At 41.1% G+C, this 21932-nt stretch overlaps 1 protein-coding gene across 1 annotated transcript in view; it reads left to right on the plus strand.

Moving 5' to 3' along the window:
* The first annotated feature begins 1954 nt into the window (after positions 1-1954).
* LOC109930496 (cytokine receptor common subunit gamma-like) overlaps positions 1955-21932 on the plus strand; it is a 29427-nt gene continuing 9449 nt past the window's right edge. Inside the window, exons 1-6 of the mRNA XM_048605281.1 lie at positions 1955-1988; positions 3104-3191; positions 12734-12912; positions 13751-13893; positions 15291-15456; positions 16933-17020. Coding sequence (XP_048461238.1) covers positions 1955-1988; positions 3104-3191; positions 12734-12912; positions 13751-13893; positions 15291-15456; positions 16933-17020 — 698 coding nt within the window. The remainder of the gene's footprint in view (positions 1989-3103; positions 3192-12733; positions 12913-13750; positions 13894-15290; positions 15457-16932; positions 17021-21932) is intronic.

The raw sequence follows: 21932 nt of genomic DNA on the forward strand, positions 1-21932 counted from the left end.
ACCTACACTCACCTTTACTGGCCCCATCCCCGCCTCTTCGACCTGTTTGTTTCCTCTCCACCTATCCTCTCCTCTATCCATCTTCTATCCGCCTCCCACTCTCTCCCTATTTATTTCAGAACCCCCTTCCCCTCCCCCTTTTCTGATGAAGGGTCTCGGCCCGAAACGTCAGCCTCTCTGCTCCTATGATGCTGCTTGGCCTGCTGTGTTCATCCAGCCCTGCACCTTGTTGTCTCGGATTCACCAGCATCTGCAGTTCCTACTATCTCAGGAAAAAATAATTCTTCTTATTCACTTACGCAATCTTTAAATAAGAACCATTGCCTATCCACCAACAACACATTTAGTAAGGTTCCCCAATCCATCCTTGCCAATTTACATCTTATACCCTCATAGTTCTCTTTATTAGATTCAGGACCCTAGTTTCCGATTCAACTACTTCATTCTCTATCTTAATGAAGAATTCTATCTTTCATTTATTATGGTCACTCTTCCTAAGACACCCTGCATAACAAGATTTCTTGTTGCACTGTACCAAGTGTAGAATAGTTTGTTGTCTACTTGGCTGCTCAATGTATCAATCTAAAAAGCATCACATACACACTCCAGCAAATCATCCTTCACAACATCATTGCAAGTTTGGTTTGTCTGATATATATGTAAATTAAAGTCATCCATGATTACAGTTGCATCCTTTTGTATAAATCTCTGATTTCTTGTTTAATGCATCTCTTTACATCTCTACTACTGTTTGGGGGTCTATAGATAACTCCCAACATGTTTTCTACCCCTTGGTGTTTTTTTATCTCCACTCATATAGATTGCACTCCATGATTTTCCTAGCCAATATCCTTCCTCGCTCTTGCATTGATGACTTCTATGCAAACAATGCTACCCCATTTCCTTTCCTTTTCTGTCTGTCCTTCTTAAATATTGAATGCCCGTGGACATTTAGTTCCCATCCTTGGTGACCTTGTAGCATGTCTCAGTAATTGCAACTATATCATATCCGTTTCTATCTTTTTACACAATTATTCATCTACCTTATTGCAAATGCTCTGCAAAGAAACACAAAGCCTTTGACATGTCTATTTAACCTTGTTAGTCATCTTCACTTTATTTTGCATCAGGGACTCCTTTGTTTGTCACTCTTTTTTATTATGCCTTCTACATTTGCTTCCTACCTTTCTTTCTTTTGTTTCTATCTTTGTTTCTCCTCCCTCTACCTTCCTGCTCAGGTTCCCATTCCCCTAACATTCTAGTTTAAACTCTCCCAACACCACTAGCAAAGACTGTCCCCAACCCACAAACCCACAACCCCTATCCCTCAAGAAATCTGGTCTCAGTCCTGCCCAGATTCAACCCATCCTGCTGTCCTGGTCTCAATATCCCAGGAATCTGATTCCCTCCCTCCTGCATCTTTTCTCTAGCCATGTATTAATCTGCAACACCCTGTTATTTAAATAGGTTATTTTTATTTCTACAGTTAGTCAGTATATACGATCTGCTAACTCAGCACAAATTGAAGATCTCAGGTGCTGTATGGATAATTTCAACCCTGGCTGCGCTTTAATGCATTCAATAAACTGGCAGCTTGACCAGAGTATTCCTAAAGATTACATACAGGATAACTTGTTAACTTCTTTTGTAGAAAAAGCCAGGAGAACAACCATTTCCAGTACTGCAAGAAAATAGCAAATTTGAAGAGAGCAAGAGAGAAGAGCAATCAAATCTGCAAATATTTATAGATAACGGCCAACCTGTATTTTCAAGAAAACAGTTATAAGTAACAGAAAGGCAAAGTAAATAATGGGAAATTAATAGAGTAAAAGGGCCTGACAAACAGCTCAAGACATTAGAAAGTTTCCTGTGGGACTTGTCAATGTTTATTCAAGATGACAATGGAGTTATTTTAAAAATTCCAAAAAGGTATCTGTGAAATATTTTGATGTTGATGAGTTTCACAAGATTCAGTGAACAAGACAGGAGTGAGTTGATGATCAATCTTAACAGAATTATAAAATCTTATCATTAATGTTTATCACCTAAACAAATTGCTTAATATTGCTAATGAATTAACAAATCAAGGAAACAAAGGATTCGTGTTATATTCCCAGTGAGATTACTCCACACATTCTGAAGTGCAATGATCTAACCTGTGTCATGATCACAAATCATAACCCTAGAATGTCTTTGGACATCTCAAATTTTAATTATGTGTGTTTCTTTACTGAAAGGACATATAGCCAAGGGTTGACTGCACATATGAATTCAGCGGCTGCTGGAGAAAGTGGCTCTGGAATGTCACACCTGATGAGGTATCAATGAAGCTTCAAAGGGAGAAAGTGCTTCATAAATTCAATTTGTAATTTTCTATAAGTATCTCAGATTGTTAACCTGATGGTCAAAGAAAGATGCCATCTATACATAAGACATATTTGTGTTTTCCCCCTTTGAAGAATATACAGGAATAGGGGTTAAAGGTGAACTTCAACTCTTTTCTGTGTTCGTTAATGGCTTGATGGATTAGTGTGCTGTGAGGGGCATAACTCTGAGAACAGCCATTTAAACACATCTGCTCTGCAGGTAGAGAGAAAAGAAAAAAGAGAAATGGAAAAGATTCTGTCCCACTCCAAGTGCCACCAATCAGCCATTGCCAATAGGAATCAGGACAAAAGAGTTTCAATCAATGTACAATGCCAACAATATTATATTTGACTTCAAATGCCAAAGTCAGTGCTACTGGTGACATCTACTGCAATGGCTACAATGATCAACTATCCACTTTTCACAAACAATTAACCTTGCAGTGACCAAACAAAGGGGTGGGTGAATAACTAAGGAGAGCCAATTCACCCACTTTGGCCCAGGAGCATAACTGTTTAAGGCAAACCATCTGGAAATGCAACAATTGAGGAAGTGACTCATGTAATATTACAAATCAGACTTAACTTAAATTTTCTCACTTCAATCCAATCCAATCCAATCCAATGTGAGAAAAATCAAAATATTCAAGAATACCAGTTTGTAGGTGAAATTATATTTGATTGAATTTGAGACATTTAGACACAGTATGTTAATGCATGTTCTGCTTTTGTTTCAGATTTAAATTGCATTGTCTACAATGAGGAATTTATGGAATGTAGATGGAACCACACTGAAGGGGAACCAAACAGCACCCTGTTTTATTGGTGAGTCTGCTGATTGGGTGAAGGGGTTTGCAGGTTTTTGTGTATTTGTTCTGAGATTCAGATGTACACCACAGCAGCAGATCCCATGGATGTTGTTACTGATCAGAAGGAAGCAAAGTTTCTCCAAGAGCTTGACCAGTGAATACACTTCCAATTGGGATACTGAACTGTGTGGGGCAATAATAATCTTGCACTACAACTCTGCTCAGAGTTCAATGAACTGATCTCAGTTAGATAATAAAGGGGACAGAAGGTGGAGGTTTATAGCTCCTTCCTGGTCATTAATAATTAAGCTACTACTTATTTTAAGAAATAACACCAGCATAAGATCATAATAAAAACATGAGAAATGGCTGTGGGAGTAGATCATTCTGGTCCTCAGGTCTGCTCCACCACTCAAGGACAGCATGACTCAACACAACATTAATTCAATTTTCCTGCCATATCCCACATCCCGTATTCTTTAATTCTCTGATTTCAGTCTCAGTCCTAAAAAATACCCATTAACTAAGCATCGATAGCCCTCTAGGTAGAGAATTCGAAAGATTTTCTGAAGTAAGATACTTCAGCTCTAAACCCTTGTACAGAGGCACCATTCTCCAGTTGGATCTCTCCATTTGGGAGGAAGCAGCCTCTCAGTACTGACCCTTCTGAGAGGTTTATACATTTCAATGAGAGCATGTCGCATTTTCAAAAATAAAGACTCATTTCATTCAATTTCTCCATCTCATCCCAGGAACTCATCTGCTAGTATTTTGTTGCAATCCCTTTAAGTATTGCATCCTTTTTTTAGATAAGGAGAGCAAAATTATACACAGCACCTTATATTCCAGCAAAATGCATACTGCCGTGCTGTTAAAGTTCATCATCAGCCTCACAATAAGAATAACGCAACATTTCTCTTTCTGAACCTTCACATTAACGTGCAGACAATGAAATTTACTTTTCCATTCTTCTCACCAAAAGTAATCAATTTATAAAAACCGAAAGAACTGTGGATGCTGTAAACCAGAAACAAAAAGAGAAGTTGCTGGAAAAGCTCAGCAGGTCTGGCAGCATCTGTGAAGAGAAATCAGAATTAACGTTTTGGGTCTGGTCACCCTTCCTCAGAACTGGGGAGGGGTCCGTCCTGAGGAAGGTTCACTGGACCTGAAATGTCTACTCTGATTTCTCTTCACAGATGCTGCCAGGCCTGCTGAGCTTTTCCAGCAATTTCTGTCTTTGTAATAAATTTATACTTCAACTGGTACTCCATCTTTTCAAATCCCAAATCAAACCCAATATATACACTAACTCTGCAGTATGTCCCAGCTCTGCAGCCACAAGTTATAATGTACAGACTAAGCTGGAGAGAAAGTTGACTTGATAACGAAACCTAAAATCATGAAATGTTTTGATTGAGTAGACCCAGAGAAGCTGTTTCCATTTATGGAGAAGCCCAAACCACAAATAGAACATAAGTACGAGCAAATTCCATAGGAAATTCAAGAGTTTTTTTTAATCCAAGGAATAGTTAGAAAATAAAGTTTTCTGCTGCTTGGAGTAGTTAAGGCAAAGAGTGAAGATGGATTTATGGGAAAGCTAGATAAGTATATAAGGGAGGGAGGGAGGAAAACATATTTTATGAGATTTAGATGTAAGGAGACAGGATGGTTTTGTGTAGTATGAACATTGGTATAGACCAATTGGGCCAAATGTCCTGTTTCCATGCTGTAAAATTATATATTACTGTTGACACTTTGGTAAATAATGTTGTGACTGAGAAATGGAACTCTACAAATTTTTGCTAAGAATGAAACACCCTTATGTTAGATACAGGCGAAGAGTAAAGGTCCCTGTGAACTACCCCAGTGAATATTGGAAGGTCAATTGAAACATGGGTTTGTTGCAGACTATAGCTCTCTCCATATTAAGCTAAGTATGCAACTTCAATGCTGTTAAAGAATGAAACCTGCATGATGTCAGAGCAGTGAGCATTCAGTCTCCCTCAAAATTACTCAGAATAAACTGAACTAAGAGATTCAGATTTGAAACCTTTTTAACATCAAAGATTGGAAAGTGTTTTGAAACAAACTGAACATGCAAAATGTCAACAGCCATTGATATGATTATGGAAAGGAGTAACAGGAAACATTTAGTTCAACTCTCAATCTAGATTGTGCTGATATATTAAGACTAGTTCATTGGGCTAAACTGACACAGTGCCAATTCAAAATTTATTATTTCACAAATTTTAAACAGACAATTGCTATGGGTGACTAGCGATTTACAATTAAAATCCTCTTTAATCTTGAAAAGACCACAAATCTCTTACATTATGTACAAAGGCATCTTTTGGATACTATTATTTTACAAATTTATAGTCTGGTTGAATTCTGTGTTCTCAGGAATTAAAGAATTATGCATTATATTGTAACCACAGAAGTAATGTTTCAGCTGAATGATGAGGCCATTTGATTTATAATGGTCAGTCTTTTTGATTGTTCATATCAAAAAATAGTACAAAAATTGATTAATTTTCATTTATTCATTTTGGTAGCCAACCTTGCCTATTTACAAATGTTAAATAAGTTATCTGCCACAAAATGCAGCCAACATGTTTTAAACTGTGGGCACTGATAAAATGTTTACCTTTGATATTTTTAAGAATTAGGTTTCTTTTGAATTAATTCATGGGATGTGGATTTCACTGGTTGGGCATTTATTGCCTACCCTGTAAAGCTGTTGAGAAGGTGATGGTGAGCTGCCTTCTTGAACTGCTACAGCGTATTTGATGTAGGTACACCTACTGTGCTGTGAGGGAGGGAATTCCAAGGTTTTGACCCAGCAACACAGAAGGGAGGGTGATATATTTCCAAGTCAGGAGGGTGAGTGGCTTGGAGGGGATCTTGCAGTTGACGGCGGTCCCACATATTCACTGGCCTTGTCCTTCTAGATGGTAGTGGTCATGTGTTTGGATGGTGCTATCTAAGGAGCCTGAGTGAATTTCTGCAGTGCACCTTGTAGATGGTACACACCCCTGCTACTGAGTGTCAGTAGTGGAAGAAGTGGGAGTGAGGTCTGGGCCTCTCTTTCTAGAAAATAGAAAGCTGAGAAGTGGCATGAAGGTCTTCACAATACTAACGCAGGTTGTTCACTTAAACATGTGTGGTGGAATCTTCCCAGCCCCGGAATGACTTGGCCCATGGCGAGAAATTTGGGAAAACCAGGTGAGAGGACCAGCATGGAGCATCCTGACATCAAGACCATAAAGTCCCACTTTCCAATCAAATATTTAAGGACAAGATGAGATTCTCATTAGTGAGTGGTGAAATGCCTATGATCCTTCATTATCACCCACATTATTGTTTATCTTGCCTTGTTAATACGCAGTAATATATTCTCCAAGAATTCTGGATACCTGACAGCTCCAGCTCACCACTTGCTCCAAAGGACCTCCATGTTGTTGAGCCAGCATCAGCATCTCAGGGCACACTCTATAGGCAGGGGCTGCATACACCCCACATCTGTAGACATTGGCATCTGATAGACACAAGCCTTGTTGCATCATCATGACACATTTCCAATCCATTGCCCTGTTTCTATACTTCACTGTTCACTCTGAAGCTCACTAGCACTTTTCATTGGCTGGCTGTTGTAAGGACGCTTCCTGCAGGGATGGACACCTACCGTAAGTTCAGGTCCAGACTCAGGGATTCTCATTTGTTCGTTCACTTTGTGCCTACTTGGATGATCACAACAAATCTGCCTTGCCTTTCTGTGTTTCGTCCCCTCAGCCAGAGCTAACAGGCTCACAGTTCTTCTGTAATAACACACTGTGGAGCTGGAGGAACACAGCAGGCCAGGCAGCATCAGAGGAGCAGGAAAGCTGACGTTTCGGGACGTTTCTGAAGAAGGGTCCCGACCCAAAACATCAGCTTTCCTGCTCCTCTGATGCTGCCTGGCCTGCTGTGTTCCTCCAGCTCTACACTGTGTTGACTCTGACTCCAGCATTGGCAGTTCTTACCATCTCACAGTCCTTCTGTGTTGCCTTGCGTTTTAGTGCAGACATGAGTCCAGGCAGTTTGTCACACTTGATGGCAGCGATCAGTTAGGAGGTGAACAAGTTGCTATGTGGCACCATGTGACATCGGTCTCAACACCTGCACCATGTGCCAGCTGCACATGCACCAAAAGCACTGTAAATGCTTCAAACTAACAGCCATGTCTCAAAATCTAAGGCGTGTCACAGCAAAGGATGCATTGTTCAGGTAGGGGATCCCTGCACAGTAAGTCAAGGGCAGCCTCTCCTATCAGCCCAGGGGCTTTGATACAGTCTGTGAACCACTAACAGCAGTCCAGTCAGGGGATCTGTACCTCTACTATACATGCAGTGAGCCATGGCCAACCCTGTAGGTCTACTGTAACCTGTTTGGGGATTCACGGGAACAGTGTCGGGAGCTGAACAGGTATCGGTCAGGAGTCTGGTCACTGTTTGGCGCTGTCTGTCTAACCCATTCATTGGGATAGGCCACAGTCAGTCTTGAGGCTAAAAGTTAAGGAGGCTATCCAGTACTGCGGAAGGGAAGCTGGGAACTTAAATTGTGGAGATTGGAGGCAGCATTCTGGGAAACAGAGGGGATTACATTGTGAAGAGGTGAGGCAGCTCAATACGTAAGAGATGAGATAATAGAGCATTGAAGGGAAATGGAAGGGCAGTGGTGGGTGTCATTAACAGTCAGCTGTACACTGGCTTTTCATTGGGAATACCGACCATATTTGGGTTGTTGACTCAATATGAGGCAGTTGGGGCGGTATGGTGGCTCGATGGTTAGCACTGCTGCCTCACAGCGCCAGGGACCCAGGTTCAATTCCACACTCAAGCGATTGTCTGTGTGGAGTTTGCACAATCTCCCCGTGTCTGTGTGGATTTCCTCCGGGTGCTCTGGTTTCCTCCCACAGTCCAAAGGTGCGCAGGTTAGGTGGATCAGGGATGTGTAGCTTAGGTGGGTTATGGGGGATGGGTCTGCGTGGGATGCTCCAAGGGTCAGTGTGGACTTGTTGGGCCGAAGGGCCTGTTTCTACACTGTAAGAATTCTATGTGATCTTATAGAAACCTTTAAAACTCAAACGGGATTAGACAAGGTTGATGCAGGAACAATATTCCTGATGACAGGGGAGTCCAGAACCAGGAGTCACAGCCTAAGGATACAGGGTACACCATCTAGGACTGAGATGAAGAGTGATCTCTTCACCCAGAGTGTGGTGAGCCTGTGGAACTTGCTACCTCAGAAAGCAGTCGAGGACAAAACATTGTATGATTTCAAGAAAGAGTTGGATTTAGCACTTGGGGCTAAAAGGATCAAAGGGCGCAACAATGGGAAAGGCAGGAACAAGCTATTGAGTTGGATGATCAGCCATGATCATATGGATCACATGAATGGCAGTGTAGGCTCGAAGGTCCAAGTGGCCTATTCCTGCTCCTACTTTCTACGTTTCTATGATATGCCTAGGACTGGGAAAGTAAAGTAGGGGGAATGAAGATTTAGATAGAGGGTTGGGTAAGAACTTGGTGATGTTCAAAGCCAATGGGGTTGACAGAAAGGGTTACCAAGAGGGAATATGTACATTTGGGGTTCACCAATAATCAGAGGATGAGCCTGATACTCACTGCTTGAGGGATGACCCTTGTTTCCTTCCATCATGCTGTAGATTACAAGTCAGCAATGGAGCTAGAAATGGCTGACATCACACCTGGACTCAGCAGGGTAAATGTTCTGCTCCGTGAGGGGTGGGGTCTTCATTTGTGAGCAATGTGAGGCCCTTCAAACAGCAATGGAGTTATACAGACATCCACATACTAAAGCTGAAATTTACCAGTGAGCATGAAATGCATATATACACACATTATATATCTTAGACATTAAGCTACTGTGCAGAGTCCCAATCCTTGACTCAAGTACACTTAACCATATCATGCAACGTTACAAATCAATTCCACTAATGTCCGTGATGCACTGGCAATATTCTGGGATCTGAAAAGTTTTACCCTGATTGCCAAAGTAGTAATTACCTGCCAATTTCCCATAGCCCGCACCTGTTGTAGGAGCTGCTAACTTCACACCTTGGACCATAAAATACAATGTAACACAAAAGATAGTTCAGTTCTCCTTCAACTTGGCTAGACAAACTTTGCACATGCATAGCTGATGAAGAAAACCAAGGTAAAGTTGCCATAGAGTTACCAGACCATAGGGCTGCTCTCTCATTAGTCAGAGATGACTGGTGGTGATTTAACCTGAGGGTCACCATGTCTCAAGTGAGGGGGAAGTGGAGAAGGACAGTCCTTTATGGTAACCTCAGCTGGTAAAGGAATTGAACCCATGCTTTGACATCACTCTGCATAGCAAACTAGCCATTCAGTCAACTCAGCTAACCTGAGTACAAGTCTGTGTGTGTTTCCAGTAGACTCTGAAAACATGTCCATGGTCCTATCCAGACACTTGCATGAATGAGGCAGCAGGGTCCTGACTGCATTTTGCAGCCTTGAGTCATGTTGCCCAGTGCCCTCGATAAAGCTGCCTGCTACTCCTGTGTCTAATTGTGCAAGTCGATGATGCTATGAATTGTTAACCCCATGGGGTCCTCTCCTGCCTGGACCAGAGGTCTCTGGCAGTTCTCTGAATGTCAGAGACCTGGGGCGTTTCTTCCTCAGCCAGCAGAAGAGATATGGTGGTGATGTGCTCACCAGACTGTGCTCCCAACTGCACTTTAGCTAACCTTCCCATAGCAATGTCAGTATCTGAGCTGGGCAGTGGTGCAGGACACAGCTTTGTTGATACATTGTCTGAAAGATCCATGGCATCTTCCTCAGAGCTGGAGGAAGAGACATCTTGTGGCATCACCCTCTTGACTGTGGAAACTGTGGTAATGCAGCTGGTGCATGCAGGAGACAAAAGACAGAAAGTGTCATTGTCAAAGAGTAGAAGTTCGAACATGTTAGCACCCATTCACAGTGAGGGTAATGGGAATGGTCAATGCTTTTTAATTGGCTCTGAAACATAATTGTATCTACACCTTCCCAGGAGTGGTCCTGGTCATCACTGATGAGGATCATAAGGATATCAGACAAGTATCAGGCACCCCACCTCCGAGACAGGCTCTTTCGCTCTGCTATGCACTGTTTTCTTCTTGAATTAGAGAAAGAGTAAGACTGAATACGATGAAAGTGGGTGGCACAGATGTTAATACTGGTGCAGGGGGTGAGTTGTCTTGAATGAGTGAGCGAGCAGCACAGGGGTCATGCAGGATGAGCAGATGGAGCCCTGGGCTGGCTGAAAGTGAGTGAGGCAAGATGTTGTGGGCTATAGTGAGAGGCTGCAGAGCATTAGAGGTGGCTGCAGTAGCAGAGACAGAGTGAGAGTGATGTAGCAAAGAGAAGACAATAGCCCTTACCCTGGCAGGGCAGAGAAGGTCATTGACCATCTTGCAATGCTGCTGGGCATTCCTCCAGATCGTTGAAACCACACTGACGCGGTTGGCAACCTTAGACCAGATTGACACCCTATCCATCAGGAGTTGTAAATTCCTGTCTGCAAAGCAGGGTGCCAATTTCCCCTTAATAGAAAAATCGGGACAAAGGTCATGAATCAAGCACAGTGGCTGCAGACTGACAGTACTTGACTGGGTACACAACTGCCTTTTAAATATAGCGCCAGACCAGGAATCCTGGGACATTCCGGCAGTGGCAAACACTTCCACCAAGTGGGAAAATTGGACTACCATCAAATGAGCGGACTGCCATAAGGGCGCGGTGCATAGTTAGTGAAGTGGGTTTGGACCAATTGTCTGCGAAAACTTGTGAGGTCTTGCATATACATACCCTGTGTGAATCTCCATAAAAGTGACACCTTGCCAATTTTTGGTAATGATCAGCCTGTAGAAAGTGTCTGCATTTTTTGTGGCTGATGAAAACTGTAGGCCATAGATATAAAATTCTCACTATTAAATCCAACAGGAATTTCAGGATGGGAATTGAACCCATGCTGTTGGCATCGCACATGTGCAAGTCAATGATGCTATGAATTGTTAACCCCATGGGGTCCTCTCTATGATAGTAGGAACTGCCGATGCTGGAGAATCTGAGATAACAAGGTGTAGAGCTGGATGAACACAGCAGGCCAAGCAGCATCAGAGGAGCAGGATCTGAAGAAGAGTCCAGACCCGAAACGTCAGCTTTCCTGCTCCTCTGATGCTGCTTGGCGTGCTGTGTTCATCCAGCTCTACATCTTGTTATCTCGGGTCCTCTATTTTTTTTTTAATGGGCTTTGCAAGATAATCTTCAAAAGTTAAAATTTTAATTTAGCTTCTCAGGCCATTGAGCCCAACTGGTCTATGCCAGTAATTAAACTCTGCTTGAATTTCCTCTGTCTTTACTCATCCAATTGTCTTTGCTGTTTCTTTGATTCCTTTTTTCTTTATATGCTTAACAGACCTCCCTTTAAATGCATCCACTCTGTTCTTAACTCATATTGAGAGTCACAGAGTTATCAAAACTATGTTTTTTTAAATTTTCTCTGGCTCAAAGAGTCCCTACAGTGTGGTAACAAGCCATTCAGCCTCCTGAAGAGCATCACACTGTGAGGCAGCAGTGCTAACCACTAAGCCACTGTGCTGCACTATGAGACTGACTGTTAGGATAGTTCCTTATTCCTGGACTAAATTTCCAAATATTCTGAACGTATCTTCTCAAATCTATGTATTTTTGTTGAAGTTAGACACTTGTAATGACTTCCCACAGCTTACTTTGCAATTGTGTCCAATCAGAATATTGGAATTACTGCTATTTCACTTTGAGTATTACATGCAGGTACTGAATGAAGAACAGGGTCCTCAACTGGTGAATTGGGAGAAAATTTAAGATGAAATCATTACTGGGTCACTGTCATGTGACAGTGAGAGAGTTAAACCTCTCAGCTTAGCAAACAAGGTAGAAAATAGAAGAACATTGCTTTATTATTAAGATTAAAAATCATTAAATATGCATTCCTGATAATGCCACTTCAGACATTAGTTTTGTAAACTAACATGGTCTCAACTGAGGCTCCATGTGAAAATCTGTAACGTTATGTTGAAACTTAATGTAGGCAAAGAATCACAAAGGTACTATCTTACAGATGAGACATCAGCTGTCTCAGGTTGGGGTATAACATTCCTGACACTATATTGAAGAAGTAGTAGGATACTCCTACCCCATGACCCAGCCAATATTTATCCTCCAACCCAACAAATAATAAAAAATCAGGTTATCTGGTTTGTGAGAGTATGCTATGTATCATAGACTGCTGTATTTCCTACAACACTGACTACACTTCCAATGTACTTAATTGGCTGTAAAATAATTTCCTGAAGATGTGAAAGATGCTTTATGAATCCAGGTTCCTTTTTCTTTAAGTAATTGTTGAGCATGTGACAATTTTCAGAAAGATACAGCATTGTGATTGATTTTGAATTTCCAGGTTAGAAATAGGTACTATTAAAAAAAAATTTCTCATCCCATATAGGTATACCTCAAAACCAAAACAGGAATGTATGAACTACATCCAAGAAAATGGCTATAATGTTGGTTGCTATTTCTCAAAAGACAAAATTATCGAATTTGAAGACTTTAACATTTACAGAAATGGATCCAATGACTCAGGAAATATATCGTCTAGGAGCAATTTCCAGCTGCAGAACCAAGGTAGAAAATCTAATAATCTAGCCGATGGCCCAGTGTTACTATTGTTAGATTTTTCATCCAGAGCCGGAGGTAATGTTCTGGGGACCTGGGTTTGGTTCCCACCGTAGCAGCTGGTGGAATTTGAATTCAGTTTTTTAAAAATCAGAAATTAAGAGTCTGATAATGACCATGAAATCAGTGCCAATAAAAAATGGCGTCCATTATGTTCAATTGCTGTAACTTGTACTAGAGGCTTATACACTTCTTAATGGATGTTTAGGAATGAACGGTTATTGTAAGCTAAGTTGTATCTTGACAAGTGCACTCTACGTTAAAGAAGCTGCTTGATGCTCCATTTTGCCTGCAGCAATAGCTTCTGCAGCATACATCCCACACCTGTGCTAGAGCTCTTGCCAGCAGGGAAGCCCTTGTGCACTGTCCCAGAAATGGAGACTGGCCCTTTCCCAAAACTTTGAAGGTCTCACGTTTCTGTAGCACCAACTTCCACTACATTAAACTGCTTTACTTTGCAGTACTTGTAATGTTTAAACCTGTGGAGTAGATTTTGTACTGGTTACAGTGAGTACTGGGTTTCCGAGGATCAAATGTGTCCTCATTAAACTGAAACAGAAGAGATATGCAGAGATTGACTGAGTAGGGTGTGATACATTATCCTACTTTTCCTCTGAATTTACTCCCTTGTTTCTTGTTTAGAAATTATGATAACTCCTGAACCTCAGTCAGTTCACTTGCTCCAATTTCATTGAACTATAATTTTATTTTTCTGAAAGAATCACTCTCTGAAATGCTTGAAATATTCTACTTCAATAACAGCAAAAACTCAATTCATGCTTTTCAGTGAAACTCTATCCTCCTACAAACCTGACGCTGAATATGTCGGAAAACAATGAACTCCTTTTGAGCTGGGAACCACCAGCAAAGTTATTGAAATGTCGAATGTATGAAGTCCGGCACCGCAGTAATAAGGATAAAGATTGGCAGGTACAATGTGACAATGACCAACAGGACTGATAATATTTACTAACAAATACCTTATAAACAGAGAATAGTAGCTATTGTTTTAGGAACCAAATATTATAGTACATGATTTGATTTGATTTGATTTAATTTATGGAGTCAACGGAAGGAAGGTTGGCTTGCTCGATGGTCTGGGCTGGGTACACAATTTTCTGTAGTTTCTTATGGTCCTGGGCAGAGCAGTTGCTGTACCAAGCTGCTATGCACCCAGATAGAATGCTTTCTATGGTGCATTTCTAAAAGTTGGTGAGAGTCCTTATGGACATTATTCCCTTTGTCACTGTGTATTAGGATGAAGATCTCCTACGTTCCTGATTTCAGCTTGGATTAAGCTGCTTTTTGTAGGTCATTTCAGGAGACTGAAGGCAAATGTCTCGTGTAAACGTTTGAGGATGTTATCTGCAACACCAGCGTTCCTGAAAAGTGAGATGTCAACCTAGTGAAGCAGAATGCAATTCTCAGAGCTAAGTGATCCCACAACCAATGGATCAAAGCCCTGCTGCAGCAAGTGGTAAATAGGGTTGAAAAATTACATCTAGAAGGAGTTGAAGGCTCCACCAATATCCTCCTCAGCAACGATGGGGGAGCCTAGCACATCTCAGAACATAAAAGAAGGCTGAAGCATTTGCAATCAGCTTCAGCCAAGGAGTGCTCCGTAAATGATCCAGGTAAATCTTCTCATGAGATTCCCAGCATCATAAGTGCAATTTCTATTCACTCCATGCAATATCAAGAAACTGCTGAAGGCACTGGGTACTTCAAATCTATGGACCCTGACAAAATACAAGCAATATTACTGAAGAAAAATGCTGCAGACCTAGCTGTAACCTTAACCTAAGTGCTCCATTGGCATTACATACAAGGTGAAAATTTGCCCAATTATGTCCCATCCAAAAAAAGCGGGAAAAGTCCAATCCAGCAAAACATCGCCCCATTAACCTTCAAATCATCAGCGAAGTGATGGATGGGCTTGTTGACAGTGCTCTCACGCAGCATTTACTCAGCAATAACCTGATCACTGACACTCAGTTTGGTTTCAACCAGGGCCAGTTGGCTCCTGGCCTCAGAACAGACTTTCTCCAAGTGCTGAACTCCAGAGGTGAGGTCAGAGTGATTGATGTTGATAACAAAGGTGGAATTTGATTGAATGTCAACTTGCAGGAGCTTAGATTGTCCCTTCCTCCTTGTGTTATGAACAACTGGTTACTAAGGAAGTGAGAAAATGGTGATCTGAAGTGAGTTCCTTGCCAGTCAGTGTAAATAGCAACAGCTTGGAGACACATTGTTTACCTATGAACTGAGATTTTAATATTATCTTCACTTCTGATTACATGCTACTTTTTCTGAATTTGTTCATCTAGGTGCAAGTCATCAATGCGCAAAAAAAGTATGTTTTGTCAAGTGTAGATCCAGAGAAATTCTACACCTTTCAAGTGCGAAGTAAGATTAACCAGTATTGTGCCAGCGCTAAGCTGTGGAGTGAGTGGAGCCCAGCTATTCAGTGGAGAAAAGATCACACCCAGTCAGGTAAATTAAGCGGGTTTACAATGTAATAGACTAGACCTCTGAAAAACGGTGTTCAGATAATGTCCACATGGAACTAAAAATCAGAAAGGATGTAAAAGCAGCTGCTGATGAAACATTTTTCACTATCTCCAAAAATCCTTGGAGAGAAGGTGCCTGGGAAAGTAGAATAAAAACCTTCAGTATGATCTATTTAAATTAATCTTCTTGATCCTCAAAATAAGATGCTTTTTATCATCCTGAGATAGGAATTGTGTGAACTGGCTTGCCCCAAAAGGACACAGCATGCTTCAGAAAATGTTGAGAAAATATCATCAGCGTGCTGCGTCTAACTGTTTGACGTCGCTGCATTTGATTAGCAGAATCTGGAGGATGTCTTTAAGTTTCTGCAATTAAATACTGCATGGCAAGGGAAAGGTGACAATGTCACAGAAAAAGGCTGAAGCAGCAGAGAGAGGAGAAAATCTTCCCACAGTGCTTTATATTCCGAATGCACTTTTCAGCCTAAGTCATAGAATGATACAACGCGGAAACAGACCCTCCGGTCCAAACAGTGCATGCTGAACGTAATCCCAAACTTAAGTAGTCACCCCCACCCCCACCACTAGTCCTGACCCATAACCCTCTAAACCTTTCCTATTTATATACCTATCTAAGTGTCTTTTAAATGTTGTAATTGTGCCCATATCCACCACTTCCTCAGGAACTTCATTTCACATGCGAACCACCCTCTGCATAAAAATTTGCCCCTTATGTCTTTTTTATATCACTCTCCTCTCATCTTATAAATATGCCCCCTAGAAAAAGACACTAACCATTGACCCTTTCTATACCCCTCATGGTTTTATAAGCCTCTATAAGGTCACCTCTCAACCTTTTATGCTCCAGTGAAAAAGTCCCAGCCTATCCAGCCTTTCTTTATAATTCAAACCCTCCATACCCGGCAACATCCTGATAAATAGAAGTTTATAAAACCATGAGGGGCATGGATAGGGTGAATAGTCAAGATCTTTTCCCCAGGGTAGTCCAAAATTAGAGGGCATAGTTTTAAAGTGAGAGGGGAAAGATTTAAAAGGGACCTAAGAGGCAACTTTTTCACACAGAGAGTGGTGTGTGTATGGAATGAGCTGCCAGAGGAGGTGGTGGATGCTAGTACAATTACAACAGTTAAAAGGCATCTGGGTGGGTATATGAATAAGCAGGGGTTTAGAGGGACATGGACCAAATGCTGGCAAATGGGACTAGATTATTTTAATATTTCTGGTCAGCATGGACAAGTTGGACTGAAGCATCTGTTTCCATGCTGTATATTTCTATGACATTAAATCTCTTCTGAACCCTCTCTAGCTTCTAAGTGATCAGCAAAGTGGGAGAAAGTGTTTAATTAGGGTAAGGGCCAGCAGGAAAACTGTGCTGACAATTAAACTAGATACTTAACAGTTTCAGAAAGTGATGGAACTTTGTTGTTTTGTTTCACAGAGGGTTCAGCAGGTCTCCGTACTATAATCACAGTGCTTTCACTTCTTGGATTAATGTTACTTGTTGTTATTGTCACAAAGAATGAACGGTGAGTACCAATAGTACAAATCCCACAAATATTATGATTCATAAAACACTATGTTATATTTTGCCATCTTTTACAAGTGTCTGCTACCATAGGAGTGCCAGAATGCACTAACTGCACATTTCTATTAGCATAGCATGCCATGGACTGTATACTAAATTATTTGACACTTTTCAGTTCTGACTACAGCTATATTGAATAGCCATTTTCATAAATACACACACAGGATGTTGAGTTGAAGCATGAATTTGTGATTCTCTCCATGCTGATATTCTAATCTGATATACCTACCATATGAAGTGGTTGAGTGGGTGTCAAGTACATAATCATGAGGAAAAAATATTATTCTCTGAAACACCAGGCAATAAACTGGACCCAATCTTTAGACACTTTTAGAAGTATTTTTTCACAGACGTATATAAGCAAGACAGAGGAGGATATAAAAAAAACGAAAGAGTCAGTTGCAGTGAGGAGGGATGATATATCAGAAATGACTTAAAGGCTTTGTGGGTAGAGTTTAGGAACAAAAAGGGGCAGTCACATTTGTTGGGAATGTATTATAGGCGCCCCAAACAGTCAGTGGGCAGCAGAGGAGCAGATATGTAGACAATTCACTGAGGTGTGTAAAAATAATGATAATAACATAATAGTATGAGGGGATTTGAACTTCCCAACACAAATTAGGATAATCATAGTGTAAAGGGTTTGGAGGGCTTGGATTTTGTGAAATGTATTCAGGAAAGCTGTTTATGTCAATATGTAGAAAGTCCATCAAGGGACGGTGGGGGAATCTAGGGAATGAAACTGGACAGATGTTCAAGGTAAGAGGGGGCCACCATTTTAATGGCAATGACCGCAACGCCATGTAATGTAAGCTTGTAATGGAAAAGGTTAAAGATGATGTGCAATTGGTTTTGAATTAAGGCAAGGCAGATTTTATTAAAATAAGACAGGATCTGGCCAATGTAGATTGGGAACAGTTATTTGTGACAGAATCTACAGCAGAACAGGGGAGGTGGGGGACAAAAAGTGGGGAGAGTACAGGCCCAACATGTCCCCTTTAGAGTGAAGCATGGCAGCGCAAGTCCACAAAACTCTGGCTGTCTAGAAATATTTAGGATCGGATAAGAAAGAAAAAAAAGGCTTTTAGCAGATACAAAGGGACTCTGTCAACAGTGGCCTTAGTGGAATATAGAAGGTGCAGGGGAGAACTTAAGAAAGCAATTGGGCCAGCAAAGAAGGGGCATGAAAAAACACTGGTGGTAAAATTAAGGACAAAAGAAGTTATTTAATAAGCATATAAAGGAGAAGAGGATAACCAGGAAAATGAAGGACTGATTAGGGACCAAGAAGGCAATCTGTGTATGGAACTACGGAATATTGGTATTGTGTTAAAAGAATACCTTCACTCTGGAGAAAAAGGATGCAGGTACAGATTTTGGAAACAGGGATTGTGAGGTTTTTGAGCAGATTGAATTTGGAAGTGAGGAGGCTTTGAAGGTTTTCACAGGCTTAAAAGTGGACAAATTTCCAGGTCCAGATGAGTTGTATCTCACGCCGCTATGGAAAATGACAGAGGAAGTTACAGGGATCTGACCCAAATTTTTAGTTCCTCTATGGCCATAGTAGAAGGGTCAGAGGACTGGAGGGCAGCTAATGTGGTTCCATTTTTCAACAAGTGGGGTAGAGATAAACCAGTGAATTGCAGATCAGTGAGTCTCACATCAGTGGTAGGGAAACTATTGGTGAATATTCTGAAGGACAGAATTAATCTCCACTTAGAGATGCAAGGTTTGATCAGAAACAGTCAGCATGGCTTTTTCAGAGGGAAGTCATGCCTAACAAATTTGATTGAGATTTTTGAGGAGGTGATCTGGTGTGTAGATGAGGGTAGCTGATGACGTTTACATGGATTTCAGCAAAGCCTTTGATAAGGTCCCACATGGGATCCTGGGTAATTTGGCAAGTTGCATCCAAAATTGGCTTAGAGGTAAGAGACAGAGGGTGGTGGTAGAAGGCTGTTTGTGTAAATGGAAATGGGTGTAGAGCGGCATACCACAGGGCTTAGTGCTGAGTCCCTTACTGTTTGTCACATGCAGAAATGATATAGAGGAGAATGTGTGAGGATAAGTAAATTTGCAGACAACACAAAGACTAGGCTAGGTGGTTGACAGTGAGGAAAAAGGTTTTGGGTTAACGGAAGGTATAGACAGATTGGTCAGGTGGACAGATCAGTGGCAGTTGGAATTTAATCCTGAAAAGTATGAGGTGATACACTTTAGAAGAAGTAACAAGACCAGGAAGTATTCAATGAATGGTAAGACACGAGAAAGCTCAGAGGAACAGGGAGATCTTGGGGTGCTTGTCCTTAGATACCTGAAGGTGGCAGGCAGGTTAATAAGGGGGTTGCTTGCTTTTATCAATCATGGCATAGATTATAGGACCAGGGAAGTTACGCTGGAGCTGTATAATATTTTGGCTAGGCCACAGCTGGAGTACTGTGTGCATTTATGGTTACCTTGCTACAGGAAGGACATGATTGTGTCGGAGGGGGTGCAGAGGAGATTCACCAGGTTGCTGCCTGGTGAGGAGCATTTTAGCTATGAAGAGAGGATGGATTAGCTTAGGTTTACTTAGAAGCCCTATGGTGTGGAAATAGGTCATTCGGCCCAACGAGTTCACACCAACCCTCAGATGAGCATGCCACCAAGCCCGATCCCACTACCCTATCCCTGTAACCCTGCATTTCCCATGGTTAACCTACCTAACCTACACATCCCTGGACCCCACGGGGCAATTTAGCATGGCCAATCCACCTAACTTGCACATCTTTGGACTGTGGGAGGAAACCGGAGCACCTGGTGGAAACGCACGCATACACAGGAAGAACGTGCAAACTCCACACAGTGACCTGAGGGTGGAGGCAGCAGTGCTAACCACTGAGCTACCATGCCGCTCATAAACAGGGTTCGTCTGAGATTTGAACCCAGGACCACTCACACCCTAAGCAAGAATCATACCCCTAGACCAACGAGCCAATACTTGTTTTCTTTTGAACAGAGAATGCTGAGATATAAGATAATGAGGGGCATGGTCAGGGTGGATAGGAAACAGTTATTCCCCCAGTCAAAGGATCAATCACAATGATGCATAATTTTAAGGAGGTTTAGTGGGGATTTGAGGAAATAATTTTTCACTGAGAGGGTGTTGGGGATCTGGAATGCACTGCCTGGAACAGTACTGGTGGCAGGAAATCTCATAACCTTTAAAAAGTACTTGATAAGTACTTGAAATATCATAACATTCAAGGCTATGGGCCAAGTACTGGAAGGTGGGACTAAGACTAGTGTAGGTAGGTCAATGGACTAAAGGGCCTTTTCTGTGCTGTATGCCTCTATTTTTCTATGATAACAAACATGTACCTTATCACCCAATAACCACTGTTTCAGTTCATTCCTTTTCACAGGGCAATAAATGAATCCCCTGTACATGCCATCACCTGCATAAAGCTAATGGGCAGTTAACAGATTCCCTTCTCTATCTTTAAATAAAAATTAGAGCTTAAATGTACAGCCAAAATTTCAAAAACAAATCAAAACAAAGCTGCATATTCTGTATAAAACATTACCCTTTGAGATGTGCCATCGAATAGGATCCCTAACAGTTGATGACTTGAATGATCCATGTAATTTTAGAGATTTTCTTTCTTTCCACCATTTGTTTAAAGCCAGCAAGGCAATATCTAATCTTTCCTCACACAGTTTTTTTACAGCATATACATTATCCCATTAGGAATAATCATGTACACAAAATTCAATGGGGATATTGTCTTTATACATTCTCAAGTAGAAATGCACTGATAATGTTTGACAACTAGAATTCCATAATCTCTGCTTCCACAAGAGCCAGTGTTTCACAGAGTATTTTCAATAATCTTTTCCATTCTCTTATCTTCCTAAGCTGAAGGATAATATTTCTCATTTTTAGCTGTCAGAGTGCTACAAAGACAGCTAGAACAGCCTCATCAGTAGGAACGTGTTTGCGTGAGGGAAAGACATTTTCCACGTAGCTTAGAATCTGGAATGCACTACCTGAGTGTGTAGTGGAGAAAAGATCAATTGAGGCTTGAAAAGGTAACTGGATATGTATCTCTCGTGATGTGCTCCTTTAGAGGGATAGCACATACAAAATGATAACTACCTCATCATAATCATATGCTAATGAAAAGCTTACAATACCACTGTGCTACATTTTACAGACTTCATATTTTGCACTTATCCTTACAATGAGCCAGCTATCATTATCCATAAATCCTTTAGCAACCTTTAATCTTTGACTGGAGGAGTCAGCAAATTGTGCACCTTTAAGACCATTTGATTTTTACTCTCACCCGATCACCTGATGCTATTAATACTTCTCCAAATTTCTGATTAGAAACATTAGGTTTTGTTAAGAGGAAGTGGAAGTTTCTTGGGTAAATTACAGATCTGCTGACTTTCTAAAAATATTTATTTTTATCATGTGTCCAGTTTCACTGAGTTTTTTAGTGCAGTTGTAAGGTGGCGTACTCCAGCGACTTTGTATGGAATCACCACTCTTTTTAATGATTATAATGTGTTGTTGTCCCCAGACCTTAAAATAAGTAGAACTTACATAAATCATGATCTTATGGTATGGAGTCAATCTGGATAATATTGTTGCTCATCTGTTCCATACATTATTGATGTATAATCATTATCTAACACAGTAAAGTTAAACAAATTCACCAGTAATACATATTTCATGGGACTAAAGCTTCTTGTGACCAGTACAATTCTTAAGATTGATTGTCTTCATCAGCATTTTTAGCCTCTTAATTGTCAATGTTTCCAAACATCATCCTTTGCTACTCTCACACAGTCATAGAGGTTTATAT

The sequence above is a fragment of the Rhincodon typus genome, chromosome 14 (assembly GCF_021869965.1).
Source record: "Rhincodon typus isolate 14 chromosome 14, sRhiTyp1.1, whole genome shotgun sequence".
Lineage (NCBI taxonomy): Eukaryota > Metazoa > Chordata > Chondrichthyes > Orectolobiformes > Rhincodontidae > Rhincodon > Rhincodon typus.